Source organism: Temnothorax americanus, unplaced genomic scaffold (assembly GCF_048541705.1).
Source record: "Temnothorax americanus isolate GAGA-0224 unplaced genomic scaffold, ASM4854170v1 Scaffold32, whole genome shotgun sequence".
Taxonomy (NCBI): Eukaryota; Metazoa; Arthropoda; class Insecta; order Hymenoptera; family Formicidae; genus Temnothorax; species Temnothorax americanus.
In genome coordinates, this window is record NW_027509464.1 from 1731680 (window position 1) to 1751247 (window position 19568).

A 19568-nucleotide genomic window follows, 5' to 3' on the forward strand; every position below is an offset into this window, starting at 1 on the left:
AATTTTAATAGATACGAAGAAGAGAGAAAAAATGCGATTTATACGTATAAGATTGTTTTTTACCGCGGCGCGAGCTCTTTCTTTAGAGCGCGATTTGTTGGAAAATCTATGCTCCGCGCATCAAGATGGAAACTATATATATGTATTCGAATGCCTGTGCACGTCGAAATAAAAATACACTCCTAAAACTCGGAAACTGCATATCTAAATTCCTCATGTCTCGAGGAAGGTGGTATTCAACATTCTTCCATTCGCGTATCGCGCCTGATATCACACGCACATAACCGAGAAGAATATATGAGATCGATATCCCCTGAATTTTCTTCGTACATCTTATATATCATGCTTTTGAAACGAATTGGAGAAATAGGTTTTATCTCTAAATAAAGATAGTTTTATCGATGTTCTAAAATACCTCGAAAAGTCTAAAAAATTTATACTTCGTAATATTATTTTGCTGTCAATAAACAACGTTAGAGAAATGTTATTTCTCTTGAAAAATATTATCCGATAATGGTTTATGTCGCAATTTCATAAAGATTTATTCTATTATTACTTTTATTTCTATTTATTTTTTATTTATCATGCTTTTTTTTGTAAATAGAAGGGAGCTACTTTTATCAGGATTTCTGCAAATTGAATTCTATATAAAATGCTGTATTATTTGGTTTTAAACAGAATCAATTGCTGAAGCAGTAAATGCAAATAATTCTAAATATAATTAGTGATTGTATTGTGTTCTCGATTAACTGTACATTAATTTCGTTCACGTTAAAGAAACAAAAAGTGGAAATTAAAGATTGTAATTATAAAATGTTAGATAAAATTATTCTTTTTCAACATGTAAAAAAACACGCTATAATTTATGTCTAAAATTAATAAAATAATTAACGTGTTTCAGCACGTAAATGAATAAATGAAGTTTAACCGCTTATTCAAAATCGATGTAGAGTAAGCTGTAAATAAGAGCTTTATTACGACTTAGTGGCTCGTTTATTTAACAGTATTTGCGATATTCGAATTAAATTATCATCAATGCTTGTAACTCATTACCGTCTGAGGGGATTTGCGACCAGGAAGTTGGTTATTATTATGGCATATTGAATTTTACGTACACCGAGTTTTAATAAATGAGAAATCCGTGTTGGGGTCGTATCATCGATTCGACATACAAATGCATTTAGACTTCTTGATTATCGATTCTCGATAATTACCTCTGGTTGGGCGGGTTCATTAATCTGCCCTTTTCAGTCATTAAGAAAAAAGGATGAAGAAGTATCCTTCGACCTGTATTTACGAGAAGTACTAATCGATATTGCATTTCCGCCGATTCAACCGCGCTCGCGCGCTTTCGGAAGTTTAATTTTTTAGCAGACTTGGTAATACCGCTCGTGTGTGGAATCCGCCGTTCGGCTGCATCTCGCTGCGAATTTTTCCATTACAATTTATCTTTCAAAGAATATCGCATTGCTTTTACTTTTTACCTATTTATTTCGTATATCAATTTTTTCACAAAGCAAATGTTTAAAACTTTTAAATGGATCTTCTAACCAATAATTTTTGTGACAATTACCAGGAAAAATTGACAGAATATCAGAATATATCGTTGCGGCCGAAGACAAAAATAGCAACAAAGTCACCATCGATTCCGCTTTTCAGTTTAGGAGTTTATCACATTGGCGGCTGATCGCGGCATTATTTTGTGAGTTTAAGAAAATTGGATTGTTCAGGGAGGAAGAGGAAGTATGAATTGCTTCTAAGAGAAATAAATGGGTCACAGTTAATTGGGCCGCCGCGCCGTCGTGTCTCGTTTATCGAATGTTTAATTTGTCTCGTTACGATGGCGGCACGTAATTAATTTCAATTAATTATATCGTCATTCCCGGGTCATCCTCCTCTCTCATTTTACGGCAATGATTCTACGTATAGTTCATTCGCGAATAAAATCACGTACGCAATATGTAGAGTTTTACGAGAGCGCCGTGAGCGCCGTGTGCCCGTGCCACAGACGCGGTCACCGACTGCATTGCGGTTATAATTAATTGGCAAACTGCAAATTACATGATAATTCTAATTATTTGTCGCTTTGTAAAGCGATTGCTAGGATAATGGCGTGATTAGAATTTCATAATTGTCTGTACTGCGCGTTTGTGGTCACCGTAACCGAAAATCCCGGGATTGTAAGTATATCGTTTTACTCGTAAAACCGTAGAAGAACCTATAATTAATTAATAACGTGGATAATTGCGGCAAACTTACAAACGTGCAATGTCAATCTTGAAAATTTTTCTGCTTTACCAATTTTGTCACGAAATGTACTTACTTTCTGCATGAAAATCAATGTATTTTTGAAATATCTTTCATGATATTTTCTATACCTATATTACTTCTTATTAAATGTTGTTGCAAAATAAGAGGTAAAACTTTCAAGAAAGTGCGAACTTTAAGCGATAAAATTTTTCATTTGCGGAAACTCGAAAAATTTACTAAATTGTGAAAAAAATGCACGTTGACTTTTTAGAATCAATTGTTTCAATAGTTAATTTGCTAGAATCGGATATATGTATTAACTTCGATATTGAATTTTTTATTATCACAAAAAATATAACTACCGATTTCAGAATCAGTTGTTACGTGAATCGTTTTGAAGCACAAATTAGCAATTATAGTTGCTTCGACGTAACGATTACTTGAAACGCTTTCACGTATCATTTTCAGAATCAATCACTACGTAGCACAGTTCTATTAAGCTTCTCCAAAGAAAAAAAGAATTCATTACGAGCAATATAGATATTGAAAAATGCATCAATTTATAATTTACAATTCGACATGATATCGGAAATAGATTCTCTCTTTGGAAATGGAAATATATCCGTTAAAAAATGCAAGACACTTTATAGGCATCGCAAATCTGCGATTCAATTATTAACTAGCAATCCAAAAATGGTTTTTCTTTCCCTTATTAGCCTTTTTAATCCTTTCCTCATAGAATTAACGAAAGGAATAACCTATGCATTCGGCTTTGTAAAAAATGTAGTGAACATTTCTGAGATCGTTACAGAAAGTCATTCAATTTTATGTTTTACGCTAAATTAAAAAATTTAATAAGATTATTTACAAATTAAAGCGTATGGTTTTTTCCTGTTAAAATTAATACATTTAATTTTGCGCTTAATTCGCTTTCATTAATATGTAGATTTTATTTACGATTTTATTGGGCATACGATATAACTGATTGTTATACTAATTCAAGTAGGTACAATCAGATTGTGGTACTATATGTATAGCCGGAATCTGTCACAGTATTTTTTATATTGTACGCGCTGTGCTACTCACTTCAGCGGGGAAAGCATAGTTATTGATACGATGCTCGGAACCATGACCGTCGTCCATTCCATAGTGAATATATATTTCCTCGAACTGGTAGTGATAGGCGAGCGGGCCACCCGTTATATTGACCCGTATCTTCGCCTCCCTGTCTGCTCTAAATACCAGGAATTGCCCAGTATTATGTAAGTGCCCGGAAATCTGAAAGCAAAATTGATTGAAGTTTGTTAGTACCAATAACAATAACAAGCCTGGTGAACAGAATGCAATTAAGTATAGATATTCATTCAGACAGCAATCTAATTTCATTAATTAATTGATACTTCAAATGAAAGGAAAGTTCGCTGTGTATCCACAAAATTTGTTCGTATATTCTCTCGAGTAATAATAATGACAATAAATGTTTAAACTGTAATAAATGTGATCAGGAAAATAAAATCAAAAAGTAATAGTTTAATTATTTAAAAAAACAATAAATCGTTAATAAATTAGTCGTTTATAAATTGTAATCACATATCAGATAGTTACATTCGATACAAATTCATCTTTTTATTCATAAACCAGACTTTTGTCGGTAGTAATGTAAGGTATTTTTAACACTAATTCGATGTACTTTAGACGGAGATTCGCAAACAATGAGAGATTCGCATGCCTTATCGTAATGAGCTGCATAAGAGCGCGGTTGCAAAGATGTCTACAAGAAAGGGCGGCAACTCGTCGTCCGAGGGATAATTGATTAGGCATTTAATTGGATGGAATAGCAAAACCAGACACGGTGCCATGTCGCACAGGAGCTCGGCAAAGTGCAAGACGAGGCCGGGGAAGTCCATTTTCTTGTACGTCGCCGAGAACCTGAATTATGGCGTCATCAGTTAGAAATAATGAGGTAACCTCGGGGAGAAGCCAGCCGCGGAAGACACGTCGGCAAAAGTCGTCGGGAGATAACTTATTATTTTGCAATAGATTTTTGGCCCCTCTGACCTCCTTTCTGTGCTCCAAATCTTCTCGTCTTCTGATGCGCGCACAACGATTCTCTCTCTCGTCCAACTTACTACATTAATATATAGAGAATCTTTCTGAGATATACAATTTCTTATAAATTCAATAAAAGATGAGTTCTACAAAAACTGAAGCCAATATTTCGTTACACGTAAAAATATTTTTTTACAATCTCGCAGTCTCATTTTTTAGAGCAAATTTAATAAAATAGCAAATCATTTAGATACGAAAAATTACGATAGTTTCATGTCGCAATGCGAAAATTCCAATTTACGCTGCAGTCTTCTCAAAATTTCGTGATTCCACATCGATCGTTACTCTCATTTCGAAGACCCCTCATCGCTGTTTCCTCCTGAATTCATTAAGACATATGGAAGAGCGGCAGCTCTTCTCACGGTGACAGAGAGAAATGAACGCGAACAGGCGGCGCGACTTTTCCCCCGACGCATAGAGGAAAGTCAATGGCGCATAACTCATTATTTCGCGACAGATTTCCACCCCTCCGATCGCCAGGAATAATTCGTCCGCCCCCTTCGTCTTTTTCGTCCGCTCGAGTTCTTTTTTCTCTGGGTATATCAACGTCTCCGAAACTTGGATCAATGGAGGCGACTCGGCGAGAAACCGGAAGAAAGACTCACAGCGGAACACGATAGTTCTGTGCGATCTCGAATGGGCGCACAAAAGCCGCCCTTCTTTCGGCAAAACTTAAAGTTCGACCGGCGGGGGTGGATCATCTTCCATCCTTACTCCCCGAATCCTGCGCTCCCTCTTGCCGGTCGTTCCGCAAAGTCGTCCGCTTCGGTCCGAACAATCGTCATTGCGCATTCTGGCCGGCTGCCGTAGAATCCACTCCCATTTTGTTCCCACAGAAGCTGCAGAATTCACGAGCAATGTTGGGAAATGGGCGGTCGAACGGAGGGAAAGGAGGAGAGACGTCGAGATATAAGAAGCGCGTGGCGCCAAATCTTCTTAAACTTCATCGACTTCGCGGCGCGGCGGCAATGTTTCACGATTAATACCGACGACTTCCTTTTTCGGGTAATGGGAATGCCGGTTGGGAGAAGTCGTGAGAATAATCGAGTTTCGCAGGAAGGATTTGGGGATGGGGGAGCGCTTAGTTAAGAGCGCGCCAGACTTCTGATGTAAAGTCTGGTTCTCATGGAGTGTTTACGAGATTGCCGAAACTCGGCAAACCTAAATCCGTTTTCCATACGGACTGCAATTCCGCGATTACGCTCTAGGAATTCGGAAACTATGAAAAATGGATTTAGTTGCATAACACGCGAGCTGACAGAACATTATATTATGGCACCGAACCTTCCCACCGCCATCTTTGTTCGAGACCGGAGGTTACGGTAGAAACGGCCAGACCCCCTGTCCAGACGAGGAGACCGCAGAAAAAAAAACCAGAAAGATCCCGATCGGACGAACTAGCAGTTCGTACAACCAGCAGAATGAAGCTCTCGCGTGAAACGAGAATCAAGGCAGTCGGAGGATTAGCGAAAACGCCACGAAAGACCTCCAAAAGCCGGTTACGGAGTCCCGAGTCCAACATTGGCTGGTAATTAACACGAGTCGAGCGACCGTCGAAATCGTCCCCGCACACGACTCACGTACGGGGTTCACCCTGTGACTCGGAATGCGAGAAGCTTTCTCGCTCGCGTGCCCCTCTCTCGCACAGTTAACCGGCAGTCCGCCCTGTTTATAGGACGGTTACCGTCGTTTCATGCGCCGCGACAGTTTCTTACGCTGTTTCCACGATCGAATTTATCGAAACGTGCCGCTTCAATTATGGCGCGCCGGCCACTGAGGCACGTCCGGGAATTGGCAATTCCGGCGCGACGTAAGAGAACGCGCTCGTTACAGCTTCGATTATAGCGAACCCAAGGTATACACATACAATTCGCCAGTTTCGCGAGGGAATTGTTCGTGCGAAGAAACGTACCGTGGTATCGACGGGCCGTTAGCGGCGGCTTTAGTGCGCGCCAGAGATAGAAGTAGCTCGTAAAGGCCCGATGCCGTTCCGAAATCTACTCGATCACTTGTTGCAATAAAATTACGACGGCCCGGGCAAGTGGCGTCGATATAGAGAACGGCTCAATCTTACAAAATTACAAAATTTTCACAAAATTTCTAGATTACTTTCGTTACTTCCTAGATCACTTAAAAAAATTTATTATAATTAGAATTTATTACGTAATAGTTTCAATTTGACATTGCAAGTCGATCAGTTGATCGGGGTTATACTGTGGTAAAATTTATTATTATCTAATTATAAAATATTTACCGTTGATAATACATGCTTCAATTCACATAAAAATGTAATAGTCTATGATTTTGAAATAAAATATCGATAATCAATCCCAAAATCCTTTTTACGAAACCACTGCAGCAGAACTGCGCAGCAGATGGAACAATGGCGAGAAGAGTCGGATAGAAATTGACCAAGGAGAATTAGGTTTCACTGAAAACGCGAGTTTCCATAGCAAAATTATGGTATCTGCCGTATCTACATCTGCTACCGTACTGTGAAACGATCTACAGACGATTTTCGCGGGCGGACTGGCCACACGAACGGGCTCTGGGAGAAAGAGAGGGAGAAAGGAAGGGAGAGTGAAACGGGCCCTGCTGAGCCAAAGACGTACGTTCGACTCCAAGAGACTCCGGGGCGCGCGGTTCGTTCTATTGTTTAATTTAAGTGCCAAAGTTTTAACCGGGTTAAACGACGTATAAATTCACGAGGTCCCCTCCCCGGGTTTCGCACGACTTCGTCGTACCAACGGGGGTCGGTCGGTCGGTCGGTCGGTCGCTTGGCGTCGGCTATGAAACGGCCCGAGACCGCGTTTAAATAGCGGGACCAGGCGGGACCAGGTGTGACGTCAGTGCGGTTTCCGTCGCACGGAGCCGAGTTTCATCTCGACCCTCCGCGCGCTTTCTCGACAAATCGAGGGTCGGGCTTGAATCTCACTCTCGTGATAACCTGAAAGATTCGCATATTCTCTTTAGAAAAATATATATGTATATATTTCCATTTTTCGCTGTTAATTCAATTCTTTTTCGCCGACCTCTTGATTCCAGCTTGAAATGAAACTTTCAAAAACTTTGCGCCTCGTGGGCTTGCCGCCGCGTGTGATTTCTCGGCGGTTTAACGCCGCTTGTTTTAATGAAAGGGGCGAGGGTCGGCGTAGCGTCGACGCAGTTAACAGCGCGGCAAGAGGCAGGAGGATACTTGAGAGAACTCTCTTTAGCGCTTCCCGTCGCGCGCGCACACGAAGGGAGGAAGCCGCTTGCTGGAGGGTAGGCAAACAATGAGGAGTCCCGTTCGTGGCTCGTTTCAAAGCGCGGTGGAATGCATCCGGTGACGATGTAGTCTCGCACTCGCACAGCTCCTAACAACGCGGCTACTGACGGCGACGTGGAAAAGATTGACTATGCGATGAGGGCGGTAGCGAAAGGAGCAATGGAACCGAGATCCGTTAGGGTGAGAAGAAAACGACGACAACAACGACGAGGAGAGAGGAACGAAGACGACGGGGCAAACGATACCTCGGGAGCGCGTTTAAACCTTTTCACGTGCATTTCCGCGGAAGACACTTTGTGGTCTCCGTCTGCGCTCGGCGAAGTCGAAGAATGCGCACTTTTCTCTTTTCTTCCGTGAACGGGAGGAAACAGGAACAGGAAGCGAAATAGATATCATACCTATACGACTTCCGGGGATAGGGTGGGTGGACAAATAGCTGGTTGCACTGAATAACGCGCGGTACGAACGAATAAGCCAAGAACGCTGGTAAAGTCGCCAAGAAATAAGCGAAACGCGTAGAATGATGTGAGAGCGAGGCCAGGGAAATGGGGAAAGTAGAAAAGTTTTCAAGATGAAATTCGTCAGTTCGCAAATATCTATTATCATTATTATCAAACTCGTCTTCCGCGAAATTTTATATTAACCCGCGCTCTGTCGGTTTACAAGCAATGAAACATTTATCATTATATTTTAGGCGACATGATCGAAGCGATATAGAAGATATCAGGCGCGTTTTTATCTCACACCGAGATGCAGCAAAACGCGATAAAAGAAATCGACGTTGAGAGACACCGACGTCGCAATAATATCTTCGTCGCAAGCCAGTTTTGGTCGCTTGCATCTGGTACAAAAGAGTTATTGTCACGATCGCGCCGTATTTATTGTATCCCTTCGCGGGCAATATCGTTGCGCGAGAATTTTTGGTCAGCGTCTCGCATGGGGAGACGGACGAAATACGGCGGCGGGGGTCTCGTATCCGTCTGCGAAACCCGTATCCAATGCCATATCCGAGAGAAGGCATTGTCACGGTACTCGGGCATTTTTCATGTTCGCTTTTCTGAGGAAAAACGCCCGGAGACCGCGATCCATGCCAACGCGGTGCATGTCCCGTGGAAAATGGTGGGAGCGTTGAACACGAGAGGAAAGAGGTGACCATATAACGCTTCGATGCCGCGATAGAAATATCTCGGTGAGAACGTTACGTAGCACACAGATCGACAGAATTGAACAAAGCGATATGACAAACGAAGGCGACGCAAACTGATAGAGATGGGGGTTATAATGAAAAAATTTACAACAGATTATTGCTATATTACTAATTTTGTAAAAATTATGTCTGCTATTATCGAATTTTTTCACATGAATTATGCGTTTTATGAAGCAAACCATTTAAAAAATAACACGCATCAAAAAAATGGCACGCGGCATTTTTACGTGAATAATAAAGCGTGCTGTTTTAAGCAAGTAACGAGTGTTTCATTTTTCTCTTTTCCGTTGAGTCCCCACAATCCATTCATGTATACTTTCCACAACTGTTTTTTGTGCCCTCTGTAAAATTCGAATTATAGAGTGGTATCTCAAAAAGCAAAAAGATGTGAATGAGAATATAAATGGAGATGTAAATCGAGCAACGCGCGCGTTACAAGTTCTTCCATTCTACATCAAAAGTTCATACTTTCTATATCGAAAGTTCACAGAGACTTTCCGTTCATGCATTTATAAACGGCTTTCGCGACCCCTCAATATATTCTTCAATGCGCTCATACTACATGCATGAGTCACTTGTACATGCAGATAGGCGAAAATTCAAAATAACGAATATGGTCGTAAGAAATAGATTGCCCCTAATAAAAATAGCTTGTAATAATAAACGTTTTTCCTTAAACGCGTTATTTTTTTCGTACCGTTTCGTCTTTTCCCAAATATTCGTATCCATATGTCTTTATTCCGCTAAAAAAATTAATAAAAAAAGTTACTATCATCGATTCAAGCCGATTCGAACAGCTTCGAGTAGACGGTATGATGAATAAATGTTTTCTTAATAGAAAATTAACGTTCCCGGAGGCTCTTCGTAGTATCCTCACTGATGGAGCGAAAATCAGCGTTAAATAGGTGGCCTCGTAATTAATGGCTTTATTATCGAATCAACGAACTTGGCCAGTGAAAAATGGATAGCGAGAAAGTGGAGCAGATCTCGCCGGTGAATTCCAAATCCATTACTATATCACGTGACAGCTCTGGGAATACTTTTACGGTAACCAACCTGATTTTATCCTTGCTTTTCGAAAGGTGTTTCGAGGCAAATGAATCATTCCCGACGTTCTAATTTTAATTTAGTTTCAGTGCATGTTAATAATGACTGAAATAACTTGATGCAAATTTTTACCGAGTTTATGCAATAATTCGTTATTAATCACTACACGTGATTTACAGGAACTATAAAATATAATATTACATTTCAATCTGTTTTACACATAAGACATTGTGATAATATATCATATAATGTAATAATTCTCTTCCATTCCGCAAAAGAAGAATTTCGGTAAATATGCAATTTTAGCGTGGATATTGCAATGAGAGCTATACAATTATGTAAAATGAAAATTGCTGTTATATTTAACGTTAAACAGAATCATATATTTATTCAGTACGTGAATCGAGTGAAATTGTAATTATGAAATTTCATTAACGTGTACGGCATTTATTTTTCTAACGATACCATTTATATTTCATTTTATTCGAGATAATGTGCACCGGCCTTCAAATAATTAAAATAATTATCATACAGTTGTAATTTTATTCTGACTTGCTTTAATTATAAAACGCGGCTCTTTATATATACGATCTTGCGACCAAAGCAACTTGATTGCAATACGCATAATAGTGCGTAACGCGTAATTACATTGGATATAGTCAACATATTTAAACGTATCCGGGGTAAACAATGCATCATGAGTCATAATGAGTGGCCGCGTTTGAAAATCATTAATATCAATGAGAGGTATTTCTCATTATCCGTCCGCCAAAAACCCGAGCAATTTAATCATCCCGCCGAGGGACACCCAGTATGTACTCCGCACTTGACTAACGAGCGTCCATCAGACGACTCTTTCGTCTTCATTTGAAGTGGACGTGCACATGGGACGAGACCGAACTTTGGGATTTACTTCTTCGCACCCTTTTCCCCGAGATCATATACTCGAACGCGCAATGATATACCTACAGGGCACCCGATGTTGTCGCGTTAAATCTTAATTTGGCGGAAATTGACAAACTACGGTAAATGATGTGGAAATATCTACTGTGTAAATTTGCTGAAACATCTGCAATTGAAATTGTTATGCGATAGGCGCATATAACGTTCTGCATATGCTGCTGCTGTGAAATTAGAGTATATTTTAGCGAGATACTAATAATTAATTTGGTACGTTATTAATTAAATATTGATACACTTAAGCATTAGTTAGACAAAATTTACTAAATTTCTAAAATGTAACACATTTTAAGTTGTAACTTTCTCTACAAGGTTCTGATTTTAATGCTTAGGACACGCTTGCGTGTCCTAAGAGCCAGCAAGAGTTCTATTCGCGAATTAGTTTGCAATTTTGAAGAATAAAAGATTAAATACGTTACCCTGTGTTTGTCGACGTGCACCGGTCTCAAGTGACGATCGAAAAGCAACTTGTCCGGTTCGATGTTGATGGGACTCTGTCGTCTTCCTTTGGTGCAGAGGGACCATTGCGGATTTATCAGGCCCCAGAACGAAGGTCCTGCAAAAAGTCAACCATATCAATAAAGCAAAATATTGCTATGTAAGTATTGACAAATTAGAAAAAGAACGAAAAGATTTGGAAATTCTAAGCAAAGGAAAGATGGGATCCTACTTAGATTACGATAATTAGATAATTCCAACAAATAAAAAGTTTTTAACAAAAAAAGAAAGATACGTCGAGAAACATGCTGAGTTATTTTATCCCAAAATTTTGTACTTATATCGTATTTCCGAGCGTCTGAGAAATACGAAAGAAATTCGGTCGCGCGAACTCCCAAGAGATTCTTATTTTCTCTGTTTGAGTATGAATCGTCGTGTCACGTGTCAACCGCTCAGATATCTGAAATTTTTATAATTTCAACTTTTCCGGCTGGTCGCGCCGACCGGTCCGCCCGCTCCTTGTCCGGCCCGCGTCAAGTTTCGCTCGGCAGAAGGGATTTTGAACTCGTTTCGCCAGCTTCGTACGCCAGGGACCGACGCAACCCCCCTTCCGATACTTTCGTCTTAGGGACCGACCGACGTTCGCGTTTTCTGGCACTCCTCTGAGAAATTTAACTTTCTTCACGTCACCCGCGAGGATCGATATCCCGAGAAAGCCCGACTTAACGAACCCACGGTCGCGAATCTCAGCTCGCGAAACGGCACGAACTGCATTGTGTATATCTGTATTTCGGATAGCATTCAAAGTTTACAGATCAAATCCGTGATGTATCGAGAACGATTATGCACAAAAATCTTCGTCGATTTCTATTCCCACTCATCTTTACCTATTTGTATCTATCTATATCCGTAGCATCGCAATTTATCACTTCATCTTCTACAATATTAAGAAAAATTGAAAGTCATGCTCTTAATCCAATCTTTTTCGCGATGGATAATAAATAAAACTTTCCTGAAATGTTCTTGTCTTGAACGAAATGTTCATCAGCTTTCTTTAATAATAATCATTTTCTTTACGACACCACAGTCAACGCGACCCTCATGGGACGATTAATTCGCATCACGTTAAGGGTAAATAGTGAATTATTAATGTGACAACTCACATAAGCGATACATCGGACATGTTAATGCGGGAGTCTGACAGTATGTCAGTAGGCGAGAAACTCACACGCATACTTATTCCATGTGAGAGATATCATCATACACAGAGTGCCTTACAAATGCAGACTTTCCGCGTTTAATTAACCGCAATTAATTCATTCATAAAAGGAAGATACCACGCGCACATAAATTGTTTGCGTTAAATTGTAGTTAATCAAAATAATTGTGGTGTTGGAGTAAATACGGTGTCATATAATATTCCTCATATTGATAAAATTAATAATCACTGTTTCTATCAATTTTGCAGCGAGTACACAGTATAAATGTGTGAAACATTCTAAAATGTTATCAAACTGATCAATGTTATCAAAGAGCTCATTTGTTTACCTTATTTGTCAGTAGAAAATAAACGAACTCTCTTATCAATGTATCATTATTGTGATTGTCAAACTTATCACGTAGCGTCATAATTTTAATCGTTTCCCGTACCATCGTGCGTAAAAACAATCGCAGATATTCGCACATTATATGAAAGTCAAAATAAAGCCGAACACTTTAGATTACCTCATGTATGCGCGCAGCGAAACAGGTGTGCGAACGCGAATATTTACGTACCAAACTCATGTATTAAGCCGAGCAGGGTACGAGGGATGACACGTAATGACACCCCGGCACGCGAGCATAATCAAAACTTACGGCCCCGATAAACGTGCGTATCGGGTTCAATGGTGAGCAATCCTCTGGACGGGTTCGCGCACGTACGCACACACGCACAACGTGTGTGACAGCAACGACACGTTGGCACTTTAGTGTCGTAATAACGGTGCAATTAACCCCGTTGTAATTAGCATTTTCCCGCTAGAACGTGCGCACTTTTTTTTCATCTTTGACCGTCACGTGAGCTCTGTGTGCATGACGTGCGTGTGCGATTCACTTCATCGAACGGAACTCATTAATTAAAAGGTCATAAAGCGTCATAACCATCAGTTTTTCTTTGTCTTGCGATACGAAATGTATAGCTGTTGCTATTATGCGTAAAAAAAAAAAAAATATATATATATATACATGCACATGTAAATTGATTTTGACGCTTGTTAGAAGAGCATCAAGCGTTTACTTCCGCTTGTGATTTCAATGTAAGATCACTAAACTCTCTCGCACCATAAATCTCAATTGGCTGCGGCGGCGTGAAAAGTGGGTTGATATGACGCAGAGAGATATTTTTTTTTTATTTATTTTCTGGACAAGTTGTTACACATTTCCCGGCACGCTCTTTATAACTTTCCTCGCACGTGAAGCGAGAACACGTTTAAAGAGGGTCGCGCGCTTGATTTCTTAACGCGAGGAGGCCGCTGTTATTCGCAATCCCGCGACACACATTCTACCGCGTTCTCGCTTTTCCTCGCCGCGGAATTTATGTCGGGGGAAACGGCACGCCATCGCGTTAGCCACGCAAGAGTTTATTAAATGACACACGCGACGCATGTATATATAAATGCACGCTTTCGTTTTTCATTTCGGTTGAATCATCGCGCGACACATTTGCATTGCGGTACGCTCGATTTCCGCGATCTTCGTCTTCTTCTTCAAATAATGGCCACGATTCCTTCCAGGTTCGACTCGGCCATGATACAATGCGATGATGACAAACAAATCGAAAATGGTAAATCCAAACTCGAGAGAGTATAATTGTGTGTGTACGAAATATGTACCTGTGCGTGAATGTCCGCGGTGTTATTAGGAACTCGGGTACGTAGGTGCGTTATGCCCAAGGAATTACGCGGATCAATTTCCCCTGCGGGACCGCGATCTTCGTCATATTCCTTCGTTATCGTACGCGATCCATCCACACGCAAACGCATACGGCACGGCCGCGAGATATACCTTATGTGCATCTGCTTATCAGAGCGTTACACGGATTCGCGATTTATCCGATTAAGATCCTCATACACACGCCCGCCGAGACTATTGTGCGGGCACGCAACTGCGGAGACGCATGCGAGGTATTTTGTTGCAATTTAGATTCCATATCGCTCTTTAGATACTAGCGTGCTCGAGGGACATAAAACTCTCATACGCAATCTACGCTCCGTAACAAATACGTGCCGTGAAAAATAAAAATGTTCCGCAAGTCGGTCACGTTTATGATATTCATAGCCGTTTTACGCCACACGGCATCGTAACGTTTTCAGTTCATTAAGTCGTGAAACTTATTAACGAAATATCGTTCCCTTAGCGGAGAGTCGTGTATTATATCTATAGCGTCGCGTCGCGACAAACATGCTAGGAGCGGAAATCAAGCGTAAGGCAAACTGTTCTGAAAGTGAATTATTCTGCAAAATACCACTGTGAGATATATTACTATATTAGTTTTATTGTGCGCACTTTGTTTGGCGCGAGATATATTACGCGTGACAGTGAATTATTAGCTCGCGGAAAGCATCGTACGTTGTGTGTATGTACCGGACGTGTAATCTACTATTGGATTATAGTTACATGGGCGCCGTTTAAATCGATTCGCACCAGTGGACGATCGGACCTAAACCACATCGGACCGTATTCTATTAAATTAAGCCCATTGTTCTTCGCGGACATAGCTACGTTGTATCGGTCCGAGAACAGACCAATTTAAAGCCACGGGATCCAATTAGGATCGATCACACAGCACATTCAGTCGTTGCGCTAACGGGTCCGGGTAAGTTTATTATTATTATATTAGATTTCACTCACATACATAATGACGAGAGAAGGATATTCGTGTCAATTAAGGTTAATACAATTTAAGAATTTAGCTCTGGAGAAGCTCTTGATATAATTATTTTCTTTTTCTGTTATAACTTCGTGATGGATAAGTTCTTGGACTGTAGGGCGGAGAGACAACTGTCACTCCGGTACGTTTCGGATCGATCCCGTTGCGAGTGGTATGATACATTGGATATGTGATAATATATCGACCGTACTACAGTCCTCTGCGCAAATAAGTCAAGAGAAGCAAATATAATGTCTAAATATCTCAATCGAGATTATTTTTATCACTTTTTATGGATTACCCGAACGAATTAAAATTTTTCTTGCACAGCAAAATGTGCATATAATATGCGATAATTTCTCATCAATAATTCACACGAAGGAAAGAAATTTGATTATTGCATTGCCGGTGCGAGGGAGTTGCAAGATTTTACTTCACGAGTCCAATTTAATATTCAACCGAAAACGTGCGTCTTATACGCTCAAGATATATCGCGCTAATTCGATAATCGCAAAGATGTAAGATTACGACGTAAGATTACGATGTAAGAAGAGGTCGCGCACCCATGAGATTCGGTCGTTTTTCTGGAAGTACATCTAAATTCGCTAAACCGCAGATACCGCAGCTTCGTTCTCTCGTTGCTAATTCATCGAGTTTTACTTTCGCATAATTGCATAATTATCTCCTCGACCGTTATTATAATGTCGGTGCAACGGATAAGGGTGGCCGCACCCGGGGCCAAGCACAAGGGAGAGAGATAATGAAATAACGGTGGGCAGATGGAATGATTACTTTCTTATCACCCGAAGGCAGGTAGGCTATTATAGCATTCATCACGTGGAACCTGAGGAGGCGAGCTCGACGACGACGGCGAGGCGGAACTCTCCAGGTGGCGGAGAGAAGATGAAGGGGGTACGAACAGACACAGACATCCCCTGGCCCTCGGTATATAACCGGGGCTACGAAGGAGGTCCTGGCGGGGGTGTAACACCCCATTATTGAAACTTCAAGCGCGGAGCAATCATTCTGCAATTAGCAAAAGTGATTAAGTGTGGGAGCCAAGGTAGCCTGGTCCTCCCCTCTCTTCTTGCCTCAGCCGCATTCACCCCTTCGATCCTCGAGCTCGGGTAACCAGGAGCGTCGTCGTGCCGGATGCCGGATCCTCGCTTAAGCGGTATTTCCCGACCCTTCAGCACGGGCTTGCCCCTTCCCCCCTCGCCCTTTCCACTACAGCGTCATCACGCGGGCTGTAGTCCTTAAACACCTGTTTTAATTATTCACCTATCCTAATAACTCCTAATGAGAGAAGGCGGCCGGCGGGCGGCGCGAGGAAAAAAAATAAGCGAGCCGGCAATGCTTCGTCTCCATCCTCGTTAACCGACCTAATTATAGGCTAACAGGCGCCGGGAATAATTGCCGGAAATTTTTTGTCCTCGTCCCTGCTCCGTCGCTCCATCTTAGCCCGATTTTCTTTTTCTGCCGTTCAACCGAGCGGAGTCGTTTCTTCCCTCACCGTCAGATTTCCGTCGATAAGAAGCTGCACGTTGCTCGGGAACGGGATTAATCAAGGGTGGATTAGCCCCTACGGGATGGGTCTCTCTTCGATAAAAACAATTAATCGACGGCTAGAGTGTTTGAAAAATGCCGGGATCAGATCAGCTTTGGGCCGCGTTTTTAATGATTTCTGCAGGCGCGAGAAGATCGAATAATTGTGACAGAATTCGTCGTATTAACGAAAATCGAGCAGAAAGCTTAATAGATTTCAATAAACCCGTAGAACAAACGGAAACCTAATAGCAACGATGATCCCTTGATATGACATAAATGATTAAAAATTGCAAATTGATTAATTATATATTAAACTTTCGCATCCCTGTATACCGTGCTTTAACATTTTTTTATCGATATTTTTAATATAATATTATAAATTTTATACTTTTATATATACGACTATAGTTCACAGAGTAAAATAAGAGGGGCCTTGGATTTTCATATACTTCTTTTAAAAAGAAAGATTGATATGACATGACGTGTGTGTTTTATCATAAAACTATCTCTCTGGATGAAATAAATAATATACTTAGCTGATGCATGCAATTGCTGTGCAACGCAGGATATTAACTCGCTCCGAAACAAAACGAAACGTTTCTCTTCTGTTCCGCGGTGCGAATTGTGTTATGGAAAACCGTGTAAAGCAATTTTTGAATAGCGTATACTCGGGACGCACGTTGCAAAACTCGCATGGCGAACGCAAACGAGGCGGGAAAGAGCTTCGTGTTTCAACGCGACATTTAAATTTCACGAAAAAATCGTGACATACAAACTCGTTCGCGCCTCGCTTAGTACAACGAGGGTGTAACAACGGGTAGGTACGCCGCGTATAAGATCTGAAAACCAAATGCTTGTAAAAACTGTGTTAATGGCGCGTCCTGAAGGAGGAGAGAGAGAGAGAGAGAGAGAGAGAGAGAGAGAGAGAGAGAGAGAGAGAGAGAGAGAGAGAGAGAGAGAGAGAGAGAGAGAGAGAGAGAGAGAGAGAGAGAGAGAGAGAGAGAGAGAGAGAAGTTGAAGAAAAAGTAGGGAGCGGTTATTTGCATGGTATTCATTAGCATATATATTTACGCGTCAGCAAAGACCCCCGGCTGTTACTGAATATACAACGGACTATTTTGATAAATGCGTTGTGCGTTCGCACTTCCACGGAAGCATGGTTTGAATGCTGATCCTGTTCGTTTTTCTCTATGCGCGATGTATATCCTATATGAGAATACTACCTTTTCCACTTCAAAAATTTGAAAGAAAAAACTAGAACTCTGAAACGCCTAATTGAAATTAGCGTTTTATGCATAAAAAATTATATCTCTCTTCAAAATCTTTGTAAGTATTAAAGCGCTAATTTGCACAACAAAAAGACCAACCAGTTAAATATATTGTAAAAACGCAATATAATTTTTTGTAATAAAATAACAGTATTCTCTGATAAAACTAAAGTATAATGATAATTTCAAGAATTAATTAAACTAAAATTATATATATATATATATATATATATATATATATAATTAGAAAAAAGAGGAAGATATATATTATAAATCTATCTCTTTTCTCTTCAATCAGTCCGCAAAAATAGAGACAATTAACAAACCAGAACACACAGAAATTTGAGGAAAAAAAACGTAAAAAGAAAGTAAGCATTATTTTTAAACATCTACAATATATTCGATATCGACGATATCAAATTATTGATCTAATTTAGCCCTTTTTAAAATATGACGAAAAAATGCACCTTATCTTATTTGAGATTTATTTCTTGCATGTGGTTTAACATCACGATTCTCTGTCAGAATTATGGGCATAGTACAAATCTTTTTACAGCGCTCAAATTGTCATTGCCATGAAAAGTGTCGCGGTTTCCAAGGACACGGTTTGGCGATCTACTAGAAAGCCGCAGTAAACTCGGCAAAATAAACGAGCCGATTGACTTCCGAGAGAGAGGTTTACGTAAGAATTCTGTTAAGTTGCGGGCGTAACATGGGTTTTCAATCTGACTTGTCGATGCTTACACTACCGCGGCAAAGTGAAAAAGAGCTCAGCGGTGAAAACAGTAAAAATTCTTCCAGCACGCTGTAAAAAATATATCGTAGGAGACTGGCTGGCGCTGCATGGGGCTGGTGGGTTCTCGATTCTCCTCCGGAAACTCTCGTTTCCACCGAAAGGGAGGAAGATTTATCGACTCATGTGAGAACATGAAAAGTGTCGCGACCGACCATCGGGCGCAGCCGAGTTTTGCCACGAAGGAGGCAAAGGTCGTCGATATAAGGAATATAATAGCGCCGGAGGTCCTTCATAAGTTGTGGAAGTCCTGGAAGGACGCTTGATTTTATTTTCTTCATAGCCGCCAGCTTCTTCTTGAGATCGTTAAGTTGCTTATATCATAACGGGAACTCTCAAAAGGGTGATAAGAATTATTAGTAATAGGAGTGGAATGAATGTTCGCTCAAATGGAGATGTGGAAAGTTTTTCTCTTGGTTTTTTCTTCCCTTTTCTTTTCCTAAAAGTCTCAACGACTAAATATAATTTAATCAGCCCGAGGAGATTAATATACATCGGAAAATTAAATTAATTGGAAGAAGCGCGTTGAAAAAAATTTAAATATCTCTCAAACTGTTAACGTATACAGAATAATTTAATAAAGATATGCAAGCAAAACTTTACTTTTCGTAAACTTTTATCCTATATTCCTATATATTTAATTTAGTTTCAAGTTTTTTATAAATTTAAGTTTCAACAGATCAAAGTTAAAAATGTACATATACCTGTATATATGCAAGATTCAAGAAAAGAAACGTATTTTCAGGTAAGATTTTATCAACAAGTAAGTT

The 19568-nt window shown here is 40.3% G+C and overlaps 1 protein-coding gene across 3 annotated transcripts in view; it reads right to left on the reverse strand.

The window, feature by feature from the left end:
- The window catches only part of Carpa (Carbonic anhydrase-related protein A), a 131342-nt gene that overhangs the window by 34849 nt on the left and 76925 nt on the right, over positions 1-19568 (reverse strand). For all 3 annotated transcript variants that reach the window (XM_077413187.1, XM_077413189.1, XM_077413188.1), the window contains exons 3-4: positions 11261-11397; positions 3337-3528 (exon numbers count right to left, since the gene is read on the reverse strand). In XM_077413187.1, coding sequence (XP_077269313.1) covers positions 3337-3528; positions 11261-11397 — 329 coding nt within the window. The remainder of the gene's footprint in view (positions 1-3336; positions 3529-11260; positions 11398-19568) is intronic.